Here is a 26,589-nt window from a genome sequence, read left to right as displayed (position 1 = left end):
TTTTTGACTTTACATTTCTTACGTACTGTGCAAAAAAGAGGCTCTCTTTTTTCACGCTCTCTTTCGCTTGTACATAAGCTAGTTTTGCATATTTTGCCAAATTTTCCTTTCTGAATGCTATATGCTACTCTGAACTAGTAGTTACTATAGAAGTAAATGTTTGTCTCGATCACTGTACGCTTCGAACTGCTGTGTCTAGAAACTTTGGAGAGCTAACTACAGTTGGATCATCGGAATATTTTCTATATAATGTATATAATATTTTCTGTATAATGTAATATGAAAAATCAAATTGAGCATGAGCATGAGCATGATGACCGTGCATTTCGTAGTTGCTACTCCGTGATTGACCGAACAATCGCAATTGCACAGGGAACCAATGGATGGAAGCGTCGGATTTACTCTCCAACCTCAATGTGCACAGTCCAAGAGCTCTAGTATTTTGAATGGTCGATCGTCCTCACGGTCTATCGGGGATAGGAAGGAATTGATAATGCAATCACTCGCCCACTGCAAGCCGAGAACACCTCTGCACTCGCCACGAGTTCATGCGGAATTTTATTGGAATCTGGAGGTTAGGTTCTATGGCAGAGGTTCGTCTTGGTTAACGGATGATAGTAATGAAAGGATGGTGGTGGTATATTCTAATTGAAAGTCGAAACGAGCTTTTTCGCTCATTTCGAATTCTAACAGTTGCCTCAAGTTGCCTGCTCAAGTTGTAGATATATGGCTAGAAAATGGAAACGGTATGAAAGCACATTTCCAGCTCTAGCGATTGCTAGAACATAAGAAATACATGGAAAGATACAAAGTAGGAGAAATGGAACAGGCTTGGGATTGAACCCACGACTTCCTGCGTATGAGGCAGAAGTGGCAGCCATATGACCACTAAGCTGGGATGGGAAAAATCAAATTTTCGAATTATCGTGGATGAGCATCATTCTCATGCGATCATATATCCAAATTATCAGTTGATAAAACCTCGCTAGCGAGTGAGAATCGTTCGATATTTGTATATCGATTAAAACACTTACCGTTAGTTTTTGAACTTTTATCTGTATATAACACTAAAACACAATTAGAGGTGTGCGCCGGTCCAAAAATCGACGGCGGCGGCGTTTGTCAGAATTTTGGTCGGCGGCGGCGGCGTTTTCGGCGTCACGCCGAAAGCCATTTTAACCGGCGGCGGCGGCGGCGTGAATCGGCGTGGCCATTTTTTTTTATAACGTTCTCGAAGATTTTTTTTTTCATTTTTTCGGGATATTTTCAAGACATCAACGGGAGCATCTTTTCCAAAATATTCATTAGGGCTCATTCACAAATTACATAACCCATAAAGGGGTGGGTGGGTACACAATATTGCGTTACAAAATGTTACGGTTTGTTTAGGGGGTGGGTGGGTTTGCTTAGTTCTGTTACTGGTAACATTTATGAAAATAAAATAATTTAAAAAACGAAATTACTAATTAAATTCAAATTTGACAGTATTATTATGTACTATTATGTACTACACTAAAAATACCAGTTTATAATTTTTGTGAAATTTTAGTAAGACGTTATGCGTCACAGATGGGGGTGGGTGGGTATAAATGAAATGTTACAAGCAAGTCACGGAGGGGTGGGTGGGGGTTCAAATCAGTGGATTTTGCGTTATGTAATTTGTGAATGAGCCCTTATTGGAAATTATTTTCGAAATTTCCACAGGAACTACTTTGTAGCTCTTTGTCATTCCCAAGGGAAATTGTTTGGATTTTCAGGGGAAAACAATTCAAAATTTGCATGACAAACTTTTCAGAATTTTGTACTCCAGAAAACTCAACCAAATATTTTGTCAAATTTACACTAACAATTGTCGGAACATCCACGGGGACTCTAAGGAGTTTTACGGAAACTCGCTGAAGTTTTCACCAAAATTTACAGCGAGAATTTTTTGAATGAAAAAAATCGATTTCAATGGAAATTGTTAGGAGTTTTCATAGGAAATTTATTCTAATGGGCACACGATTTTTTTCAAATTGCCGTGGAAAGTTCTTCGGAATTTTCCAGACTTTCCACTGGAAAACCTGAAAAAATGCTGGAATTGTCAGAGAATTTCTGACACAATCAGGGAACTTTCAAACATGAAAAAAAATAACAAATTTAACATTTGAACACGTATGGATCGTTGTTCCGATTTATGGGCAAAAAAACGTTTATCCAGCTTCAAAGCTTCATCCAAATTTCTGAATAATTTCCGAAGCAATGCCTAAAGAGAGCTAAACATTTATTCGGGAAATCAAGTAGTTTTTGCTTGTAAAATCTTCTGAGAATTCGCTAGAATATTCTTCATGAATGTATTAAAATATATATAATAGGGGAGCTGTTCTGTTTTCCATCTCAATGAACATATATTAATCTCATCGCAAAACAAAGAAATACATTACCACTCTTGTCGCTCTTTTTGCTAACAAGCGTGCTCACTGATGAAAAAAAAACACAAAAATAAGAAACAAGCCAAATTCATTCTCATTGCTTTGTTTTTGATGAGATGGAAATAGGAGCTATGGGATGAAGTGCCGAACCGTTCCCCTAATTAAGGATTTCAAGGCAGTTCCTGAAAGAACTTTCGAAGAAATTTCTGGAACAATTTTCGTGTTCTAGGAATTATAAGCGTAATTTTCTAAATTATTTTTGGGGGAATTTCCAAAATGAGCCCCCGAATGAATTCCTGGAGGAATTTCCGAAAGATTCTTTAAAGAATTCCCGCGGAAGAACATAAAGAGATTTTCAAGAAAAAAAAATCTATAGGAAATTGTGAAGGATTTCTGCTAAAGGAATTTTCGATACGATATCGAATGGATTTTCCAAGGAATTCCCAGAAGAATTTTCAAAAGAATTTCTAAAGGTCTTAAAAGGCAAATAAAAAAAATCAAAGAATTCCTCAGAAGGATTCCTAAATGAATTTATGAATAGATTCCCGAAGGAATTTCGAAATCAATTTCTATGGAAATTTCAAGAGAATTTCCGAATGTTCAAAGGAATTTGTAGAAGAGAAACTCTCTAGAAATGACGGAAAAAAATTCCGGAGAAGTTACTCGAGGAATTTTTATCGAAATTAATTTATTGGCTTTTTTTCGGTGATAATTATACTACTCAAAGTGGAAGGGAGTAGATGAAAGTAATGAAGATACAGATTCGATTGACACCGCAATTTCCGAGGAATCTGATATGAGCCAGCCGTGGGCTGAAAATCTCAATAATAAAGACATTAAAATTTCCGAGGAATGTGCTGAAGGAACTCGTAAAACAATTCACAAATGAATCGTCAAATGATTTTCTGAAGGAATATCCGTACGAAGTTCGGACAGGAATTCCCGAAGAAATTCCCAAACAAATTTCAGGAACAATTCTTTACAAGTTTACTAAAGTTCCTCTGAAGAAATTACTAATTAAAATCGATCAAATTTTTGAAGAAATTTTAAAAGAAGGATACCTAAAGGAATTTTTTTTTTTGAGTTCTGGAGGAAGTTCCGAAGCAGTCAGGGCCATAAAACAAAACCATGCAGAAGGTGGCTGGGTTCGATTCCCGATCAAGTCTAGAAAATTTTCGGGTTGGATTTTTTTTACCTCCCTGGGCATATAAATGTATTAACAACAGTGGAAGTGCTTAATTAACACTAAGCTGCAAGGCGGCAATGTGCCAGTGGGATATGCAACCTCTGCCAATAAGAAGAAAAAGATGACGAAAAAAAATGTTGTGAGGTCATCAATAGTTTCTTTTGAAAAACGTGTTTCGTTTGACTTGTTTGCATTGATTATCTTGCTGCAAAAATCTGTATATGGCACGTTTGATTTTACCTCAAAATCAATGTAGAGTACCTGAAAAAAACTGGAAAAGTTTGGGAATTTTGTTTTTACAATTGAGTAGACACCTTGTTCCACTAATATTCAGAATTTATAAGTGAAATTTTCGAATTTTCACGGAAAATGTTCAGTATTTCAACGAAAATTTTTCCGGAAGGATTTTGGATTTCTACGGGAGGCGAGACGGGAGGTTCTTTGTATTGTCCATAAGAAATTCTTCAAAAGTTCCATTGAAACATTTTAAACAGGAAAGGGTCGTCGACCAAATAACTTTGGGCTAGATGCACTTCGGTCAAATGATATGCTTGGTCAAACTACATATTTGGCCTAACAACTTTCGGCCAAATTACTTTCTGCCAAACGACAAAAATTCTATTTCAGCGAGAAATTCTTCGGAATTTCCACTCACAGTTTTTCTTAGTTTTTACGGAGAGGTTTTCGGAATTTTAACGGTAATTCTCAAGGAAATCATTGGTATTTTCACGAAAAATTCTCTGGGGTTCCAACGTGATGATGTGGGGATCATTCGGGAAATTCGTCTGAATCTTCGAAATTTCCACGAAAAATTATGCGGACTTCTTCAAATTTGAATCAGCGTGGAAAAATATAGATCAGCGGCGTCACTAAATTTCAAACGGCGGCGCGCCGATGCTAAAATGCCGGCGGCGGCGGCGAGCCAAAAACTGTCGGCGGCGGCGGCGTGGCGCGGCGGCGCACACCTCTAAACACAATGCCAAACATAGGATTGAACTTTATTATGGATATCAAATTTGTATTGATAAACTTTACATGATAATTTTGTGTGATTCCAAAATCTGAAAAGCTATCGCCCAGGACAACTTACCTACTTTTAACACCTGTGAAGTGATAACTCCAATTATTACGCTTCAGGAGGTGAGAGGGTATCTGCCAGAGCGTTAGGGCCAGCACAAATTTTAAAACCCTTTCTTACAAAAAAAAAAACCAGATTAATCCACCTAGCGGTGATGGCGCCTTTCTCGCGGAAAAAGGTAATAAATGTAGCCTTTACGCTTACACCTCGATGATGTACAAGAAAGGCAAAACAGTTACACCGTCTAATGTTATGATAGAAAGTTTACACTAGTAGACGACAGATGGCGCTGCCAAAAGTTTCTCGAATTTCCTATGTTCAAATTTTGACTTTCGGACAATTTCATAGTACTATGAAACTCAACGAAGAGCATACTTACGCCTAAATGCGTGCAACACGAGCATCTTTATAGTACGATGAAACTCTTATTGGAAGCAAGCCACGGATAAACTTTAAAATATTCATAGACGCAAGGAATTTTTCATAACACATTATTGTTCTATGTGACTATGTCTCATCACTATTTTAATATTATCTATTTTTGCAATTTGCAATTATTATGAAATTCAATAGTGATCAACAGCGTTATAGTCTCTGTCGGATGCAACTTGTTGCAAGAAAATCGATTAAGATTTTCTATGTGAAAATTTGGCTAATGTTTATTTATGGCATTTTGTGCACACAAACACGCACACACATACACACACACACGCACACACGGACAGACAGACATTTGTTCAGCTCATCGAGCTGAGTCGAATGGTATATAACACTATGGGTCTCCGGGACTTCTATCAAAAGTTCGAATTTGAAGTGAAATGATAGCCTTTCGGTACAACTTAGTTGTACGAGAAAGGCAAAACGTTACAAGATGGTGGGAGGGGGCTCAAAATTGTCAAATTGTAATTTGTATGATGTGTATGAACACAATATATTTTAGTTACAAGATAATGATTGAACTTCGGCTTTGCAAGTGAGGATCAACACTTTAAAATCTCTAAATATGAATATCAATTCATATTGTAATGCATGGATTTAACATTTTGAAGTCAGATTTCTAAATGATATGCATGTGTTCTGTTTATAAAGTGAAATAATCATCATTTGTCGGTACAAATCAACCACAATTCAAAAAATTCATCACTGCCCCAGTCGTTATTTATGTTTACGCTTGAATATCTATTAGCTATTGCTAACGAGCCTGGAAAAACAAAGAGACGCAATACTCCTACCTTTAACAACCTTGTGCTCGATTGGAACAACTGATTTGACAGCAAATGCGCTGTTCCAATTTTGACACTTCATCTCTTTGTTATGAGTGCAGCCTCTTTAGCTTTTGCGTATCAGGCACTCGAACACTCTAATTTTCACCTACTCAGGGACTGAGTAAAATTGTATTTCTTTCTTTTTTCTTCTTCCCACGGAAATTTTACTTTACTTTTAAATAAACTGTATTTTGCTTTATTTATGGTTTATCGCCTCAAAATGGAATATCACATTGTTTTCTAGCGCTTTTTTTATCGCTTTTAAATGACGAAGTGCATACCAATAACTCTTTTGTCGTGTTTATTCAAAAGTGGAGATGCTGCCGGAGAAAAATCTCTTCTGCAGCATTCGCCATTATTTCAGTTAATGCTTAAAGTGAACATTTTCGATAGTGTTGTACAAAACATAAACACGCGCGTGTTTTAGTATCAATAGTGAACCGCATTTTGCATCGCGTCTCGAGGGCACTTTTGTACTTGAGTCTTCATAATCAGCTCAGCTTGCACACTTCGGAAAATTGCAGTTTGTTTGAAGAATAACTTTTCGTTCACAAGAAAAGAAGATGGAAGCACACGAGGCACCAAATGACTCTCGTATAAAGAGCCCCGCACATAGGATACGTTTGCGTTGCGTTTGACAGCTTTCCCATGGGAAATGTGTCAAACGCAACGCAAACGTATCCTATGTGCGGGGCTCTTAACAACGATAAGCGCTATCCGCACAATATGTTAGAGGTTTAGAGAGTCTTTCCCTAAGAATAGATCCACATGGATTCACATTGTGGTGTTCAAAGGCCACGAAATTGTTTTGCTACACATATTACGTAAGTGAATGCAAGAATAATCGGATTCAGGCTGACGTGGCGTTATCATAGACCATTTTAGGTCATCAATTTTTTTGGTACCACGTCAGGTTCCTCACTTGAGACCGTTGATTCTGTATTTTAACGATGTTCATCACATTATCAAATAACATGATTATCGCTTGCAGATTATACTAAACTTTTCTGCGCGTTTGCTTAATCGACAATTGCCTTTATCTCCAAGCAGTGGCGTAGCAAGGGAAAGGTTTTTGGGGTTAACCCCTTCCCCTGAGCCAATTTTTTAAAGTGAAAAAATCGTGCCGTTCAATAGAATATATAATAGTAAATACATTGCTTACTCGAAGTTAAAGGATCCGAAAACTTTTTGTCATGCCGTGCCGTGCCATTAAGCATGCACACTTAAATCGATAAATAGAGCTCGGTAATATTTTTCTACCGATTTTACCCGGTAAACATTAATTTGAACCGAGAGATCAGTGAGTTTTACAACATTTACCGATTTCTGTAATAAAATTTGCCGATATCTCAGCAACATAATGCAGCATTGTATAATTTACAAACTTCAACAAGAAATATATTACCGAGCTGCTCTGTTCACCAAATACCGGCTTTAGGTGTCAAAAATAGTACCGATCTCAGTAAAAATATAAACACTTTGCTGGGTTTCGGTAATGCTTTTACCGAGTTCAGTTCCCAGCAAACTCAAGTTACGGTCGATACGGTGCCATGTTTGGTTGTAAATCTTTACAGATTTTGTTGAAGAAATTATTAGATACAGTCCCATCCCGATTTTGGCAACACCCGTTTTTGGCAACATTTTCTTCCCGATTTTGGCAACAACCTCAAATATATTTTTTTTATTACTTTTTAGAGCTAAAACCTTTTTATTAATATGTAATGGGATAAACAAAACCAAAAGTGAATGGCATTAAGCTTTATATGCGTATTATGGGCTGGCAGCTAAATAAAATTTCCATTTAGAAATTTTTCATAAACAATTAGGAAATTGCCAATAAAAAAATCAGGGTATGAGCAATAAATAATTATAAAGTTTCCACAAATAAAACAAAATTTCCATAAACTATTAAGAATTTTCCACAAAACAAAAATAAATAAGCACTTTTAAAAACAAAAGTAGCAATTATAAAAGAAGGATTTTACTTAAAGAAATTAAAATATTTCACCGGAAAAAATCAAGATTTCCATAAATAAATCAATATTAGCAAATGAACAATTACAAAATTTTCCACAAAATGAATATTTTACCATAAAAAATTAGAAATTTTTCACAAAATAATCAATAAAAAGTATTAAAACGATTAGAAAATTTCCATAAAAAAATACAAGAAAGCAATAAATCTGATGAAATTTTACATGAATTTTAAACGCTTTTAAAGAAGGGGTCATCTATGGAAAAAAAGCACAGTTTGATTGCTTTTTTATATTTCTTTATGGAAATTTTCTTATTTTTTTTATTGCTTTTTATTGATCATTTCGTGGAAAATTGTTATTTTGTTATGGAAAAAATATATTTATTTTGTGGAAAATTTTGTTATTTTTTATTGCTAATATTGATTTATTTATGGAAATTTTGTATTTTTTTCCGTGGAACATTTAATTTTTTTTATGGAAAATTCTTCTTTTATAATTGCTATTTTTGATATCAAAAGTGCTTATTTATTTTTGTTTTGTGGAAAATTCTTAATAGTTTATGGAAATTTTGTTTTATTTGTGGAAATTTTATATTTATTTATTGCTCATACCCTGATTTCTTTATTGGCAATTTTCTATTTTCTTATGGGAATTTTCTAATTGTTTAGGAGAGTATTTATTTTAGTCATTATGGGCTCTGTACGAATAGTGGGCACTTTCACTGAAATAATAAACCACCACTCGTATTACCGCTCATTGCAAACAATGTCTATTGTAACTTTTCTGCTCACGTTTTCCATGTCTCAATTCACATTACTGTAATCTAATCAGCCCACTGTAGAATGTCGTATTTTTTGAATAAGTGACTATTCTGTCGTCGATAAGCTGACTCACACCGTTGTACATAGTACAACATCTATTAAGCGAAGCCCGCTGTTTAAATCACAATGCAACCGATACTATATGAGTGATCCAGGAACAAGCAACCCCCGTAGGTTTAATTGCTAGTCATTGGCACATTCGATTTTCTAAATGCGCTGTCAAGCCATCAAGTCGTTTTGCTCATTACGCGCCTCTTTTCTGGTATCAGCCTAAAAACTGTCCCCGAGCAGCACACATGTTGCACATAAGTTTCTGTGACCCATATGTAACCGGATTTAGTCACATTTGAGTTGCTGCAACCAAATCGGTCTGGATTGTGCTGCTAGGGTCATTTTAACATTTTATCCGTCTTTCTGCTGAATTCCCGTATAGAAAATAAACAACAATTTTATTTCAAAGAGTCTTATTGTTTAAAATTTACCCAAATTTGTCTAGCGATTAATATCAGAACATTGTTGGCTTTTCCATTTTCCTGATGTGTCAATTGCATAACAAGCCTGTGGATTCCAGCAAGGTTGTCAACAGTTCAACAGTAATGGTAAGAGTTTGGTAACATGTAACCGTCAGGCTCTCGAGCAGGCATGGACTTAAATCAGATCATGAGAAAAACTCGGGTTAATCTAAGCCTAGGTACTTGATGCTCTGCCGCGGGGCAAGTTATGAGCTTCCTAAGATCTTGCGTTGCTCATTGTTTATCACAGCAACGATCGCTCACTCGTTGTTGGCATCCATCTGAGTGAGGCAGTTCACTCATTGGCTATGGATGTAGCATAGATTACAATAGATCAATGGTCACAATGCTCACTCACACTTCCAATGCCTGCTCTCGAGTGTTCTGTTTGTGATGGCGAAGTATCAGAAGTGGAGTACTTCCTGTGAAGTTCCCATGAGATCGCTGGTGTAATTCTAGCTGCTTCGATAGGCGAGTGATGCGTCATATGTGGTTTTATTATTATTTATTCAGCCTAAGGCCGGAGTGGCCTCTGTGGTACATAACAGTCGTCCACTGTCGTACGTTACCAGTCACGCAGTCTACGGAGGGTCCGTAAATCGTCTTCCACCTGATCGATTCACCTTGATCGCTGCACACCTCGCCTTCTTGTGCCTGTCAGATCGTTATAGAAAACAATGGAACACCTTATCTGCCGCTAACCGCAAGTCGACCACATCTGTATATGGACGCCCATATACAGATGTGCCTGACTTGCGGTTAGTGGCAGTTATGCCTTGCGTTCGTTTTGACGTAGGACTTACGTCTCTCTTTACTATACCGGGTGTCATTCCAAAATATTCAAATCGACCGCGTTACGCTGTGTTGAAAGATTTTAAACGTTAATAGCGTTCGTCTCAATGGACGAATTTCTGCGGTAAGCCCCTCAATCGACAGATTTCAAGTATGCCTTTCATGTCCATGCTTGATAAGACTCGAAAATTTGTTTCAATAGGCATGAAACTGTTTTCAATGAAAACATTGAGATCAAGGGAACCTATAAATATGGGTACCGCATAATTCTTGCATCATTCCATTACCACGTTCTGATTGGTGCAGACACCAGCGAATGAGCAGCCGCTGGGTCTGCCGAGAAGCCATAAAATAGCGCAACGCGATTTTTTCCTTTCATTCTGACCGGGACAAGCGAATCAACCGCATGATCGATTGAACAGCACTCACACCTTTTAGCAGGGATTGAAGTCTGCACCGACCGCTTTTTCAGCTCGACACCATCGAAGCCACCTTCATCAGTCGAAACCTACAGACCCGACAAAGCAGCAATGCTGAGCACATACCGGCAGCAGCAGCAGAGTCGAGTCGAGACCGGCCGGCATCGGTGATGAGCCGAGACAGGCTGAAGAAAAGCCACATGATGCAGCATGTATGTCCAAAACAAACGGTTCTTCAGAGAGCCAATAATAGAGATCAATATCAAAGCTTTCAATACCCTTCGGGATAGAAATTGTACTTGGGTGACAAATCCAATATTCTAGTGATAAAATTTTATGCGTGATTTTCATAAATAGCGTCAAAACTAACAGTGGGTAATTTTTCTGATTTAACCGCGAAGTGGACGAAGGACTTCGCTTGACCATGCCTAAAAAAACATAAGATGTCCAAATCTCTCACATAATATTTGGATATTTGGATTAAAAAAACACCGATAACAGCTCAAACATTAATAAACTATCAATCGATTTTTCATCAAATGTTGGATTTTTGGCATTGATCAAGAAATATCTAGATAAACATTGTTTGATACTGACCGCACACAAAGCGAACGTGACTGAATGATCGTCCCATGTTACCAATTCTAAATCTTATCACCCAAAATCCCATGTCCGGGTGTTTCCTTCCATCTACTACTAACAATGTTGTCTCAGAAAAGAACACGTACTTCTCACCTGAACTGCAATTCTAAGCTCGCTTGCCCGGATTATTGGCCTGTATCAAGCGGAAGTTCCCGTTAGGAAATAGACGCCAGCAGCGAGCAATAAGCGTAAAAAGAAGAAACCCTTCTCGAACGCGTTGATGATGATGACGCTTTGGCGGGATACAAGACACTGGCTGATTGGCCCACTAATTGGGAAGCAGAGAAGATTCAAAATAAGGTATAAAAAAAGTGCATTCGCCCGCAGAGCATTCAGTCTTTTTTATACCACCACTAGAAATTCGCGGTTATTTGAAAAGATCGTTTTCTTACTTTTTGGACTTAGCCGAAGCAAACAGCCTTTTTCAAGGCTCTAAGAGTTAAAAATAATGTTCTCCTTCAGTCGCTATCGCACGGATTAGGAGGTCCTACATCCACTGCTGGGCCAACTTGTGGCTTATTTCAGGCAGTCCTTCAGTGGGAAGGTTGCCACTGTCGAGGCTAATATTCCGTGACCGGACAGATACTTCCTGAATTGTTTTTGATGATTCTTGTTCGAGGTAGATTTGATTTCTGTGTCGGTTTGATGAGATGATTTTGCCAAGGAATGGTATGCAACGCCGATTATTTATCCAAAATAGTTGATGTGAGAAATTTGGACATATTATGTATCTTAAAGGCATGGTCAAGTAAAGTCCTACGTCCACTTAGCGGTTATGTCACAGACATTACCCACTGTTCGTTTTTTCAGCGAAAGCGAAAATTGTGCACAGAACTTTACTCTTAATCACACCGACCACAAGAAAGTTTGCCTCCATCAAAATCCATTATAAGAGAATCCGAAATTTTTAGCACATATAGTCATCTTGTATCCGTCGGATCGCTATTTGATTTATATAGTGAATTATGATAAAAACAAGCATTTTCGGTGGACTAAAATCTATATTAGATGTCAGATGGAAGTTAGCCATCAATGGACTACTATATAAATGTTTTTTTTATCACTCCATATTTTTTTTGTAAGGACATGGCCGACGCTATTGTTAATTTCAGATATTATTTATTAATAAATTTGTATTTTGAAATTGGCTAATAAGTTACATTATCGTTTGATTACCATTCTTAAGTTTGTTTCAATTTTGTTTGAGCTACAATCTCCGAGTTATGAATAATATCGCAAAAATGTCAATTATGATCCACGTACATCACTTAAACACACTCCACATTCTGTGTAGTACATATTCTAAGTATTTAACTCCAATCATGCAAACAAAAAAATTGAAATTTTGTATCATCCCCATTTTGACAACACTAAAATCCGGTCGTGTTGCCAAAATCGGGAAGGGACTGTATTGGACGTGTTTGTTTATTATTTCAAATAAATAATATTCTGCTTGATATTTCGGTAAGTAAAATCAAAGCATGCTTGAAATAAATAAAAAAAACTACACACTTAGTTTTTATTTCTGCAGCTCGGCAAAAATCCGCACAGCCGTGCGCCAGCAAAATAAAAAACTGATATTTCAGTAGAAATGGCGTTTATTAGCTGTTTGTATTTGTTTCGGCAAATTATTTGCTGATTTTCAGCAACTTTGTCAGAAATCTCGGCAAAAAAACGTGTTTGCTGGGGCACGGCTGTGCAAATCTCGGTAAAAGTTTAACATTTTGCTGAGATCCCGATAAAAAAAATAAGTGTATTTTAATTTTTCAGATATTTAACTGCATCTGCTTTGTCTCGTCTGCATACAAAGGACTGAAGAAACCAACACTCTCGATCCGAAGCTGCACGTAGCAAACCACGCAAATTCCGGAAGATCTAACATTTGGAAACATTTTCACTGGTCAGTCAATTTTGGTAAAATAAATAAATGTTTTTACTTTTGTTAATCATTGAAGAAAACGAATGAGAAATAACATTTTGTTCGGTAATATTCATTACAGTCCGTCTTCGTTTGAATTTCACCTACCTAAATTAGCATGAAACTGAGCAGCGTATGCCGGCCCATTTTGCATTTTTTCAATGATGTTGTGTATTTTACAATTGCAAAGTAGTTTAACCAAAATTGTTTAGCTAAATGTTGGATTATGCCGATGAAATCAAAAGAATTTATTCCATTTTGCTTAAAACAGTTTCTTTGCTTAAAACATTTCTTGGTAATTGTTTTAAAAAAATAAGCCACTGCAGTTTCTCGAATAAATAATTCAATACGTACTAAAATGAAAAACAAATTCTTGCTTCAGAATAGAACAAGATTCCATGAAATGATTGACTTAAAGCATCCTAACAATACTGCTGGTTATTTGTTAGATTATTTTTAAGTGATGATCTTGTACTGTATAAAATGGCTTTATAAAACTCTGTTCTATATATTCGCGAAAACTGGAAAACAAACTATTATTATTTCACTTGCTAGAAAAAGCTGATAAAACGAAAAGTTTCTGGATCACTGTACTTAAACGACATGGGACGAAATTTATTAACGATGTATAGGAAGAAAGGGGTTAGCTCAAGTATTACGATTGACAGAAAAGATCAATCATACAAATAGTGTTGAGAGGGAGAGAGAAAGAGGGTCTGTTAACTTATTATACTATCAAGTTATAACAAAACATTTTTGCCATTGTCATTTTTGCGTTACGTAATTAATGGATCTTACCTACGCATTGCTATCAAATAATTGTCTAATTTTTTTTTCTAATTTGTTGGCATTTTACTTTAAACAAAAATATATAATTTTGCGTGCAATTTGATATTTTGTATTGTGTATAAAATAAAATGAAAAATGAAAACTTAACATCTAATTAAAAAACCCAGATTAATCCACTTAGCGTTGGTGGTGCCTTTCTCGCATTTAGTTAGGACACCCACCTTATATGAGGTTTATATGGTCCGACGTACCATTTTCTTCATAACTTTGAAACGCAACTACCGATCGTTATAAAATTCAATAGTGATCAACAAGGCTTTGTCCCCTGTCGAATGAAACTTGTTGCGAGAAAATCGGTTAAAGATTACTATACGAAAAGTTGTCTAATGTTTTTTATAGCTTTTGTGCACACACATACACACACACATACACACATACATACACACGGACAGACAGACATGTGCTCAGCTCGTCGAGCTGAGTCGATTGGTATATAATACTATGGGTCTCAAAGGCTTCTATAAAAAGTTCGTTTTTGGAGTGAAATGATAGCCTTTCGGTACAACTTAGTTGTACGAGAAAGGCAAAAAACACATAAATAAAGAAATTAAATAAAAGAGATTTCTTTAACATTGCAATTTGCCTTTCATAAATCCGTACAAGTTAGCATTTATTGGGCGTGATGGAGTTTGATCAAAAAACTGAATTGTTCGAATGTCTTTTTTCATTACTACACGCGTAATAACAATAGAATCGACTCAAATTATGAGGAAATGCTCCTTCGCGAATATGATTAGGCATGCTATTAGTCATGAAACTTAGACACTACATGTTTCATATATTATTTTTTCTGTTCAACATTTCTTTCTTTATGATTTTTAAACGCAGTGTAATTAGTATTCTAAGTATCACATATATCATATACTCGTTTCTTACTACAACTGTAACTTAAGAAACTTGAAACGTTGAGAAGCCCTCAACGCTGGGAGGATTAGTAGTTCCAGATTTAGTACTACCCGTTTGAAAATCCGTCAGAATGGCTAACTAATATCGTGTTTTTTGGGAAAACTATCTTCTGCTTCAGGTGGTATTCACTGTTGTTTTAAATCAGTGTTTTCTACATGTCTTTGTTAAGCATATCTTAGTGAAATGTAGTGTTCGGCTGTATGTTACAAGAAAAAAGTTCGCGAAAAGAAATAAAAATCCTTGCTCTGAGATTTTTAAGAGACTGCTGTTTAAATCTGTTCACTTGTTGATTTCTGGTTTTCAAAAATTAAGATAGGTAAATTGAACAGTGGGCTTAACACAAAATTTGCCTTAAATATTCCATTACTATTATTCAATTCAATGCTATTACAAGCAAATTTTATTATCTCATTTGCAGTAGTTTTAGGTTAATGCTGATGAATAATTGTGTGTATCAAATTGTATCGTTAGAATGACACTAACATGTCTAAAGTGATAATTCGGAAAAATACCTAAAGCTGGGTAAACGTTTGAAGCCATTGACAGCCAAGAGATTTTTAGCGTGCTTAAGTTTCATTAGGTGCTATTGTTTCTATTATGCTTAATCTTGAGTTTTGTGAGTGTGGGATCTAACGAGTTTTTAGAGCGCAGAACAATTTAGAGATCCGTGTTATTTTGTCATACTCTGTGTCGTTGAAAATATATTAATTAGTGCGTGACCAAATGTGTTTAAGAAAGCAGAACGACGTGGAATTATAGTAAAGTTATAGTAAACTGTGCGTCTGATCGTGTTTTCTCTAGTCGCAGAACGATCGCGCGATCATCGAAATGTGTTGTTCTGCGTTGTGCGGTTGACCTAATTAGATAGCATGTGCGTGTTCCATCGTATTTTCTTTATCACGCAGAACAATTGCGCGATCATTGAAAAATTATGTTTTGCTTAGTGCGGTCGGTAAATCAATTAGTTAGCGCACGTTCGTACAATTGTGTTTTTGTTTAACCTTGATCAAATTACACGCTACACTCGGCATACCGTTTACCAAAACGAACCTTGCTACACTCCCTCCCCACATATCCAAAATCCCAGTGATTTCTCGTGGAAGTGCAGATGTCTCGTCGGCTTCCATCAAAGCGAGTATCACGTCAACATTTTCCTTCCTAATCCCTAATTGACCTGCATTCGGACATGACCGGCGCTGGTATTGCTTAATTTTGGGTCACCAGTTCTTACACATTGAGGATGATGTTAGTCCCAAACACCATCTGTTGGTTCTCTGTGTAATTACAGCTGACCTGGCAATAACGGAGTAGCAACCGTGGGCAGTCAATCATGCTCATGCTCATGCTCACTGTACTTAAACGACATGAGACGCAAAGTCGGATAGAAAAAAAAAAATCATAACCAGTTTCAGAGAACACTAAATTTACTTCATTGAACTCAATTAAAAAACATATGGGAATTTCCACAATCCCTATAGGGTTACTCATTGAATTCATTGCATGTACCAGGTACCTATATCAGCAATAATCGAAAACAAGAAATTGGAGCGCAATTTACTTTGTTCCTAATTTTTGTGAGTTTTCAGCAAAGAGTACACATGATAGCAATACAAATCGACAAAGATGAAGCCGATATCGTCACAATATTCAAAACAAACGATATCAATCAAAATATTTCAATTATTTAAAAAAATTAAAGTAATTTTTACATATCAGAAAACGCAACACATGATTTTATGTGTAATATTCAATTCTAGTTGCATGGCGCTTGATACAGTTTAGCAGAGCTCCGACCACTTGCAAATTTGATTTACACCATATGCAAATACCCATGGGATAATGTTGCTATGTATGAAGCTTCACGCCCATCCTACTACAATAGTCGCCGTCGGAAATCACACTTTGATTTCGGAACCACACCGCTTTGTTTACAGAGCACCAATTGAAGTAAATTGCCATGACAATGCTCTCACTCATGTACCCCATCGTTATCACTCTCTTTAGATATACTTTTTTATCAGCTGGCACGAAAGCATTGCGTTGGATGACCTCAGGTGCCCTTGTGTAACATGAAACCATATCCAATTATAAATCAAGTTTTCGTTCGAAACTCACTGCTTGCACTGAGGCTAAACAGCCCACAACCGCCAACACGATTAGCACCTTCATGTTGCTTGATTGAACACTTTGATTGATGACTTAAAATCTACCGAATAGAACTGAAGTACACAACTGAACACGACAGAATCTGAACTACGAATGATCCGCACTGCCGAAGCCCGGACGGAGACAGACTGAATTTAAACCCGATCGTGATCTCGCGCTCGTTCTCTTTATCCCCGCTGGACATGAACGCGCACCGGAATACTAAACTACAGCTACCTGTAGTTGCATTGCCAGGAGAGTCGGATATCCCGTCGCTACGATCAGAACCTGACGAGAGACTATTTCAAGACAAAATTTTCAAAACGACTTATCTGCTTTTGTAAACAAAGATTCAAACGACGATTTGACGAATCTGATAGCTCTCCCACGCAAACCAACATCATCAATAGGTAGGTGAAGGATTCCGCTACCTGTTGATGGTGTTGGTTTGCGTGGGAGAGCTATCAGATTCGTCAAATCGTCGTTTGAATCTTTGTTTACAAAAGCAGATAAGTCGTTTTGAAAATTTTGTCTTGATTTCGTAATCAAAGTGCCACTACGTTCGAGATACGGGGTGCTCTTTGAAGAGAATTTAAATTGCCGTCTACTATCTTGTCTCAACTGGTTTTATAACCTCTTTGGACTACGTATATCACCTCTGTGATATAGCAAAAACGCCTGAGGCGCTCACGAGGTTCCATTCGCACTGTAGGCATCATCACACTGAGCTGAAATGCATCTTGATAGCGGCGAGACAATCCCAGGAAATAGTGTGGCTTCCAGTCGTTTACCTTAGGCGAATACAAAATATGGAAAATGCTATTTGTGCTATCTTTAGAACGTTTGCAGGTGTGCGGCTCATGCGTGGGTATAATCCTTTGGAGAAAACTGAGTGCATTCCATGGTTCGATATTGCACTTCTTCTTTGGCTGTACATTTATACTGGAACTTTGAATGTGTTTCAACTTGAAATTCTTATTAACATTTCAACAGATATCAATTTAGGTTTTCTCCAATTACTGCTACTAAATTAAATGAAATCTCATGTGGCAAATGAATATTGAGAATGTTGCTTACCGCCACTGAAATGAGAATCGAATCTCCAGATTGGCAATTCTAAGTCTTTGCTCGCATGGCCAAACTGGAGGCTCTGACGTTGTGCACTACTTGATATGTATTCCAACAAACTCAAGGACAACTGGTTGACTTGTGATTGGAATATAGGAGCAAACAGAATAACAGCAAAAATTGCGCATTACGCAAGAATATTGGAAAATGTCACGGTTGGTAATGCCTTGCCTCTAAAGGATATGTTTATGTGAAATATTTTACCATGGGAGTTGCGTTGGTTTGCTTCGCTCTTTCCATTATGTTATCCCATATATACTCTCTAAATGAAACATAATGCATGTAGAATGTTTTTGTTGTCATGCAAAAAGCCCACAATCACAATTCTTATGCTAAAATAAGCCTTCAGTCAAATTTTCAGCAAACTTGGATGAAATTTCAAGGTGGCTCGAGTCGATTTTGTGTGTTGGGCTATTTTCAAGTTTCAAAATAATATAACAAGAGATATCAACGCAACTACTTCTAAATGGAAGATTTCGGTGTGCTTAAAGTCTTGTAAACATTGCGACTCGTTTCGTTTAAGTTTTGACCATGTTAAAATGTTTTTCAAGCTTTAAAGTGCTTAAAAATACTGCTTCTATCAAAAGTCTTTGTTCTAAAAAAATCTTAGATTTAATAAAAATTATGGCTAGTTTATCATAATATTACTCCAATTTTTTCCAGGACATTCAAGTATCCTAATTGCTAATGTACGATTTTTCGTCAAATTCGAAATCATTTGTCATAAATTCAAACGTTAGCATTTTTTCAAGCATGTTATTCGAACTTAATCAAAAGTTTTATTTAGTAAACTTACTTGATGGGCTACAGCACTTCGATGAACCTACGCCGAATGGAGTATCCTTCTCCACTGGACTCGATCCTGGGCCAATCGCTTCCAGTCGCCCTGAACATTGAGCGCCCTCAGGTCCTCTTCAACTGCAAAAAGCCATCGTGTACGCGGCCTTCCACGAAGTCTGCGGCCTCTTCCTACTAAATATTGTCTTCGCTTGACGTTCTTCCGGCATACGAACAACGTGACCAGCCCACCGTAGTCTGCCGTGTTGTATAAGCTTAATAATATCCAGCCCTTTATACACCTGGTACAATTCGTGATTCATGCGACGCCGCCAGATACCGTTCTCCTGTTTACCGCCGAGTATTGTCCGCAGCACCTTACGCTCAAACACTCCGAAAGCTCTCCGATCAGCCTCCTTTAACGTCCATGTTTCATGGCCGTTTAAAGCCACCGGAAGAATCAGAGTAGTAAACAGCACGAGTTTTGTTTTCGTTTGCAGACTACGGGACTTAAGCTGGTTACGAAGTTCGTAATAAGCCCTATTTGCAGCTGCAATACGCCTTTTCACCTCGCAGGTAACATATTCTTCCACCACTTCAAATTTTTCACCATCCAGCACCATTTCACTAATGAACCCACGTTGATTGCCAGCGACCATATGCTTCGTTTTGCTGGTATTGATCGTGAGTCCAATCCTCGCTGTCTCCCTCTTAAAAGGCACAAAAGCCTCTTCCACAGCACGGCGATCAATTCCGATAATATCGATATCGTCCGCAAATCCCAGGAGCATATGCGATATGCATATGCGTCCAACGTTATACGAATCAGCCGTATCAGTTTCGCCGGAAAACCATGTTAAAGCATAATCTTCCATAATCCATTCTGTTTCACTGAATCGTACGCCGCCTTGAAATCAATAAACAGATGATATATCTGCAAGTTGTACTCCCGGAATTTATCAAGGATTTGTCTCAGGGTAAACATTTGATCCGTCGTTGATCGGCTCTCACGAAAACCTGCTTGGTATTCGCCGACGAAGGACTCTTCAAGCGGTCTCAATATGTTGAACAGAATACGGGACATAATTTTGTACGCCGAATTAAGGAGGGTTATTCCTCGGTAATTGGCGCACTCCAGTCTGTGCCCTTTCTTAAAAAGAGGGCAAATGAGGACGTCCGACCAGCTAGCAGGCATTTCCTCATCTATCCATATTTTCGCCCTAATATGGTGCAGAACTTCATAAAGCTGCTCACTGCCATGTTTGAGAAGTTCAGCCGGGAGCTGGTCCTTCCCCGCAGCCTTATTGTTTTTCAGCTCTTTAACTGCTTTTTCAACATCATATGATGTAGGAACACTAAGCTGCGAGGCGGCTCTGTCCCAGTGTGGGGACGTATTGCCGAGAAGAAGAAGAAGAAGTGTAGATGACTCCACAGCGTATGCATCGTCGCTAATATTTATTCTGTTCACCGATGCACCGTCACTTCCACTATTCAACAAAGTCTCGAAGTGTTGCTTCCACCTGGCAGCCACTTCGGTTTTATCTGTCAGCAAATTCCCTTGTTGGTCGTTACACATGACGGACGCCATTGACAGACTCATAAAACCTCCGCATATCATTCTGCTCCATTTTTCTCTATTCGATCGTCATTGACAGACTCATAAAACCTCCGCATATCGTTATACTCCATCCATCTCTATTCGATTGGGTACCCGACACCCAATGTTTGAGCCGCACCTCCTGGTGAACAGACGCTCAAGGTGTACCTTCTCACTCTAGCTGATGTCAGAAGGACAACAGTGCCTAGGCTGCACCTAGGATAGGATGTGACAATTGAATTGCGACTGCCTTGTTGTTTCCTCAGTCGATTGCTTCGACGAGGTGGTGGCCAGTGCTTCCGAATATTTTTTTTGGAAAAATCCGCCAAATAATACATGTAAAAAAATTATGTTTTCTCAGTCATTTCTTCCATTATTAGTAATAAAAGATGTGACGTACCATTAGAAAAAAGTTTTTACGTGGAATTAGATTAGTTTTACAGTGAAATGGGTAAAAAGTTGGTTAATAATGCTTCTAATCGAGTGTTTTAAATAAGCATAACCCTTGAGAATCATGCATACATCATTTGCAGTCTAGCATAAATTCATTTCACCAAAAAAAATCAAAAAACAAACTTTTGAATTTTGTCATAAATTTGAATTTAATTACCCAGCAACACGGCCAAGCTAACAACAAACTGCCCTTTTGAAAATGTGATACCGCCGATCGAAGTAATCGATTGTCATTTTCACCCAATCAGCAACCGGTACGATTTTTAATGACTAATTGGCACATCCTATCCTAGGGCTGCACTACCAGCTAAGTACACAACCCTTGACCCTTGACACTACCACATAGCCCACTCTAGATCCATACCAGTGGGTTGAGCATACTGGATAGTATTGCTCATAAATCATAGCCAACTTTGTTTTAGTGTGGGGAATGGTCTTGTTTGACTATTCTATTCAAATGTTGAGTATTTCATGAAAACTGCATTATTACATGCCCAAGCTTATTTTTCAGATAAATGTGATGTATGGACGAAACTTCCGCAACACTCGAAGGAAATGAAAGGAAAAATTGAATTGGGCACATATTGAAAATTTATACTACCCCCAGAAGCATCTAAAATTATTTTCCTGGTTTTCAGGCATTTTTTCAGCTAAATCTAATAGAAACTCATAGAATAAGCCCTCCGAGTATCAATGACAAAGTGGTAGATAATAGTCTAAAGAAGCTATCAACGACTAATTCTTTTATAATGTGGAGTTAAATTGATGCACTCAGACGATATTTCTACAAAAAAGTCTGAAACATAAGAAATCTCGTTTGATGCACCTCTGAATCTCCACAGATTTGGCTGAATATTGATCAGGAGACTCCATTTAAGATACTCATTGAAATAGAGGGGTGGCACTTTAAATCTGGAATACTTTTGAAAATAGTGAACAGATCGCCAACCACGCAGTCTACGGAGGGTCCGCAAGTCATCTTCCACCTGATCGATCCACCTTGCCCGCTGCGCACGTCGCCTTCTTGTGTCCGTCGGATCGTTGTCGAGAACCATTTTCACCGGGTTACTGTCCGACATTCTGGCTACGTGCCAGGCCCACCGCAATCGTCCGATTTTCGCGGTGTGAACGATGGATGGTTCTCCCAGCGGCTCATGCAACTCGTGGTTCATTCGCCTCCTCCACGTACCGTCCGCCATCTGCACCCCACCATAGATGGTGCGCAGCACTTTCCTTTCGAAAACTCCAAGTGCGCGTTGGTCCTCCACGAGCATCGTCCAGTTCTCGTGTCCGTAGAGAACTACCGGTCTAATGAGCGTTTTGTAGACTGTCAGTTTGGTACGGCGGCGAACTCTATTCGATCGGAACGTCTTGCGGAGTCCAAAGTACGTACGATTTCCAGCCTCGAGATGCTGTGCGTATATAATGTTGACATCAGGTTGCTTCAGTCGCTCTAAGTCGTACCGCGGCGGCCGTCGTTACCGAACATTGTTGATGACGGATAGTTTTGGGCGAAGTTTAACCATCACCAGATAGTGCTCAGAGTCGATATTAGCGTCCTGTCGTCGACAATGTCGGATAAGTGTCGTCCATCAATCAGAACGTAGTCGATTTGTGATTCTCTGCATTCTCTGTCTGCAATGGTGATCTCCAGGTGTACCAATGCGGAAGGCTGTGTTAAAGGTAGATGCTGCGAATGGCCGTATTCTTAGAGGCGGTGAAATCAATTAGTCGTAGGCGGTTTTCATTCGTCAGCCGATGGGCGCTAAACTTTCCAAATTTGTCAAATATCCTGTGATGATTTTTACTTCGTTGGTTGAACAGCAGTCGTACTCACGTTCCAGCCGCGCGAAGAATGCGTCCTTATCATCATCAACACTGTAAACAATTCCAGTTGGAATGTGGAGCCATAGAAGAAGAAGACGACGAAGAAGGAGAATAAGAAGAAGAAGACGTGAAACTAGTCTGAAATTTCATTATTGTACTGTGAATTAGCATTTTGACCTAGAACCGAACAAAATTAAAGACAAGGCTTCAAGCATTTGGTCCGCCATATTGTATGTGCAATACCAGTTAAGCGGTACCCACTTATGGCAGAAGTATTAAAATATGTTTCAACGTCATACGTCATCAATTGCAGTGCATTATTCATTTGGAATTTACAACACGTGCTATCTATCTGATAGTTATCTACTAAGATGCCACGATGTGTCTTTGTTTGCAATCGCGCATTCGTAGTTGAAACTAATTATTGAGATTTGTTCACGTTCTTCGGAGTTGTTAAGAATAGGTAGCCAAGAAATTTAAACATACGCGAAAATATTATGTAAAACAGTTTCTGCGCAACAGACCGCATCGTGCTTTCGTGCTGTGCGGTTCTTTCTCTCTTTGCGAAGGAAGTTTTTAATACTACCAGAAGCTATTTTAATTTCAACAGTGCTTCTCAGCGCTATTTGTACCTACTGATCCCGTTACGATCTTTGCAAGGACCCGTGCCTTCGTTTTACGTTGGACCCGTTTGCGGAAGTAACATTCCGACAAGCGGTGGTAATCCTGCAGGGACACCGTTCCGGGAAAAAACCTCTTAGAAGGTCACGTCTCCACGCTCAGCAATGAGCATTAATAAAAACAAGAGGAAGGGGGAGTCTCTGAATTCTCCACTTCCTTCAAAGAAACAAGGTTTCAAGACCGTCCTGCCAAAGCGCGGAAAAAATAGAAGGAAGCTGGAGAATTCAGATATTCCTTCTAACTCTAATATCGGAAATAATTCTTCTCCAATCGAACTGAGCAATCAGTTCGATTTGATTAATGATGAAATTGAGCAAATCGAATATACCTCTAGCCCAGGTGATTCGATTCATGCGAAAAAGCAAAGGATTCCGCCAATTGTGGTATCTGTTGCCGAGTTTTCTGGCTTCCGGAATGAGATTTTGAGTAACCTTCAGGGGATCAAGGTTTCATTTCAGATTGCTAGGAAGGGTGACTGCCGCGTTTTGCCGGGATCCTTTGACGATCGCAAACGTCTTCTTCAGTATTTAACTGAGAAGCGCCATAAATTCTTCACATACGACGACAAAACTGAGCGATTGTTCAAAGTCGTCTTGTCTCCCCAGTGATGATAAATCACTGGATGAGATAAAAATTGAAATTTCTCAATTACTTGGATTTTCACCAGTCCAAGTAATTAAGATGAAAAGAAATCCCACTCTGGTACTTCCCAGAGGGCATTTCTCAAGAATTTTATTTAGCTCATTTTAACAAAAGTGAACTAAATAATATGAAAGGTTTGGAAAAGGCCTGTATTATGTCCCATGTCCGTGTTACATGGGAACATTTCCGCAGGCCTGGGGAAATTCAAAACCCCACCCAGTGCCGTAAGTGCCAAAAGTGGGGTCATGGAACCAAACATTGTCACATGGATGCTAAATGCATGATGCGTGGTGGAACCTCTCACGCCAAGGACGCATGTCCTGTGAGAGAAGATTCCAATAAATTTAAATGTGCAAATTGTGGGGGCAATCATAAATCCAATTTCTGGGAATGCCCTTCACGCAAAAAAGTCGAGTCATGTACGAGACACTGAAGACGGCCTTACTGTTGAGGTCGAAATACGTATCTGTCAAGATACAATTAAGTGGTGGAATTCAATGGGATGGTATAAACTCGTCTTAGGACAAGTGAAGACATTCCACTAAAAAGCTCAAAATAATTTTCTTATCATAAATTATTTTCTTCGTTTGAAACCAAAGTTTTTGAAACCTTGGGAGTTTCTGTTGAAACAAATTTTGGACAATTTTCCTTCATTGCAGCCTACTTGCCTTTTCAATGCAATGGGCAGCAAAAGAATTAGTTGAAAGCTGATCTTCAAATTCTGACTCGCAACAAATCAAAATTCTTCGTAATTGGTGACTTCAATGCCAAACACCGTTCATGGAACAATGCTCAAAGCAATTCCAACGGCAACATTTTATTTGAAGATTGTTCTGCGGGATATTATACTATTCAATATCCCAATGGCCCAACTTGTTTTTCATCCACTCGAAATCCTTCTACAATTGATCTGGTTTTAACGGATTCAAGTCAGCTGTGTGGCCAATTGGTAACTCATGCTGACTTTGACTCTGATCACCTTCCTGTGACATTTGAAATCTCACAAGAAGCCATTTATAATCCAATCAGCTCTACTTTCAATTATCATAGAGCTGATTGGGATTTATATAAAACGTATATCGATAGGAATTTTGATGTTGATATTCCTCTCGATACCAAAAGTGATATTGATAATGCTCTCGTATCTTTGACAAATTTAATTGTCGAAGCCAGAGGCATTGCAATTCCTAAATGTGAAATTAAATTCAACTCCATTATTATTGACGACGATCTTCAGCTACTGATCCGTCTTAAAAATGTGAGGCGAAGGCAATACCAAAGAACTCGCGATCCCGCATTGAAAGTTATTTGGCGAGATTTGCAAAATGAAATTAAAAAACGTTTCGCTATTCTGAGAAATACCAACTTTGAGAATAATGTCTCGAAGTTGGATCCCAGTTCGAAACCCTTTTGGAAATTAACGAAAATTTTAAAAAAAACCCTCAAAAGCCAATTCCAGCGCTTAAAGAGGGAAATAAAATTTTATTAACAAATGGCGAAAAGGCTCAAAACCTGCTCAGCAGTTCGAGAGTGCCCATAATTTTAGTCTAGGTCTCACTAGTCCAATTGAGGATCAGGTTACACGAAGCTTCGAAGACATTCTCAACCAAGATAATGTTTTTGACCCTTCGTTGGGAACTAATTTGGATGAAGTGAGATCTATTACTAGAAAATTTAAAAATATGAAAGCCACGGGTGATGATGGTATTTTCTACATACTTATTAATAACTTCCTGAGAGCTCTTTATCCTTTTTGGTTAATTTATTTAACAAATGTTTTCAATTGGCATACTTTCCAGATAAATGGAAAAACGCCAAAGTTGTTCCTATTTTGAAGCCGGACAAAAATCCAGCTGAGGCTTCTAGTTATCGCCCAATCAGTTTGCTTTCTTCAATAAGCAAACTGTTTGAAAGATTATTTTAAATAGAATGATGGTTCATATAAATGACAATTCTATTTTTGCTGATGAGCAATTTGGTTTTCGCCATGGGCATTCAACCACTCATCAGTTATTAAGAGTTACGAACTTAATTCGGCTCAACAAATCTGAAGGATATTCGACTGGAGTTGCTCTTCTTGATATAGAGAAAGCATTTGACAGTGTTTGGCATGAAGGTTTGATTGTAAAATTGATGAATTTTAATTTTCCTCTGTACATTATTAAACTGATCCAAAATTATTTATCAGATCGCTCACTGCAGGTAAACTATCAGAATTCTAAATCTGATAGATTACCTGTAAGAGCTGGGTTCTCCAAGCCAGCATACTGGGGCCCACATTGTGTAACATTTTTACTTCTGACTTTACCTTATTTACCACCAGGGTGTCAAAAATCTTTGTTTGCAGATGACACAGGTCTCTCAGCCAAAGGGCGTAGCCTTCGTGTCATTTGTAGTAGATTACAAAAAGTTTGGATATTTTCTCCACTTACTTGCAGAAATGGAAAATTTCCCTGAATGCTTCCAAAACTCAGCTTATAATTTTCCCACATAAGCCGAGAGCTTCTTATTTGAAACCTTCTAGCAGACATATTGTCACTATGAATGGGGTTCCAATTAATTGG

At 38.1% G+C, this 26,589-nt stretch overlaps 1 protein-coding gene across 2 annotated transcripts in view; it reads right to left on the bottom strand.

The window, feature by feature from the left end:
• Nucleotides 1-17,191, bottom strand: part of LOC134211672 (uncharacterized) — a 28,279-nt gene extending 11,088 nt beyond the window's left edge. The window contains exon 1 of one of the 2 annotated variants that reach the window (XM_062688788.1): nt 16,891-17,191. In XM_062688788.1, the coding sequence (XP_062544772.1) occupies nt 16,891-16,944 (54 nt within the window). In that variant the 5' untranslated portion in view covers nt 16,945-17,191. The remainder of the gene's footprint in view (nt 1-16,890) is intronic. The other variant, XM_062688787.1, reaches the window with a different exon arrangement.
• Nucleotides 17,192-26,589: the final 9,398 nt, after the last annotated feature.

Source organism: Armigeres subalbatus, chromosome 2 (assembly GCF_024139115.2).
Source record: "Armigeres subalbatus isolate Guangzhou_Male chromosome 2, GZ_Asu_2, whole genome shotgun sequence".
Lineage (NCBI taxonomy): Eukaryota > Metazoa > Arthropoda > Insecta > Diptera > Culicidae > Armigeres > Armigeres subalbatus.
The sequence above is the reverse complement of the archived record's forward strand: the minus strand, read 5'-3'. Positions and strand labels throughout refer to the sequence as shown.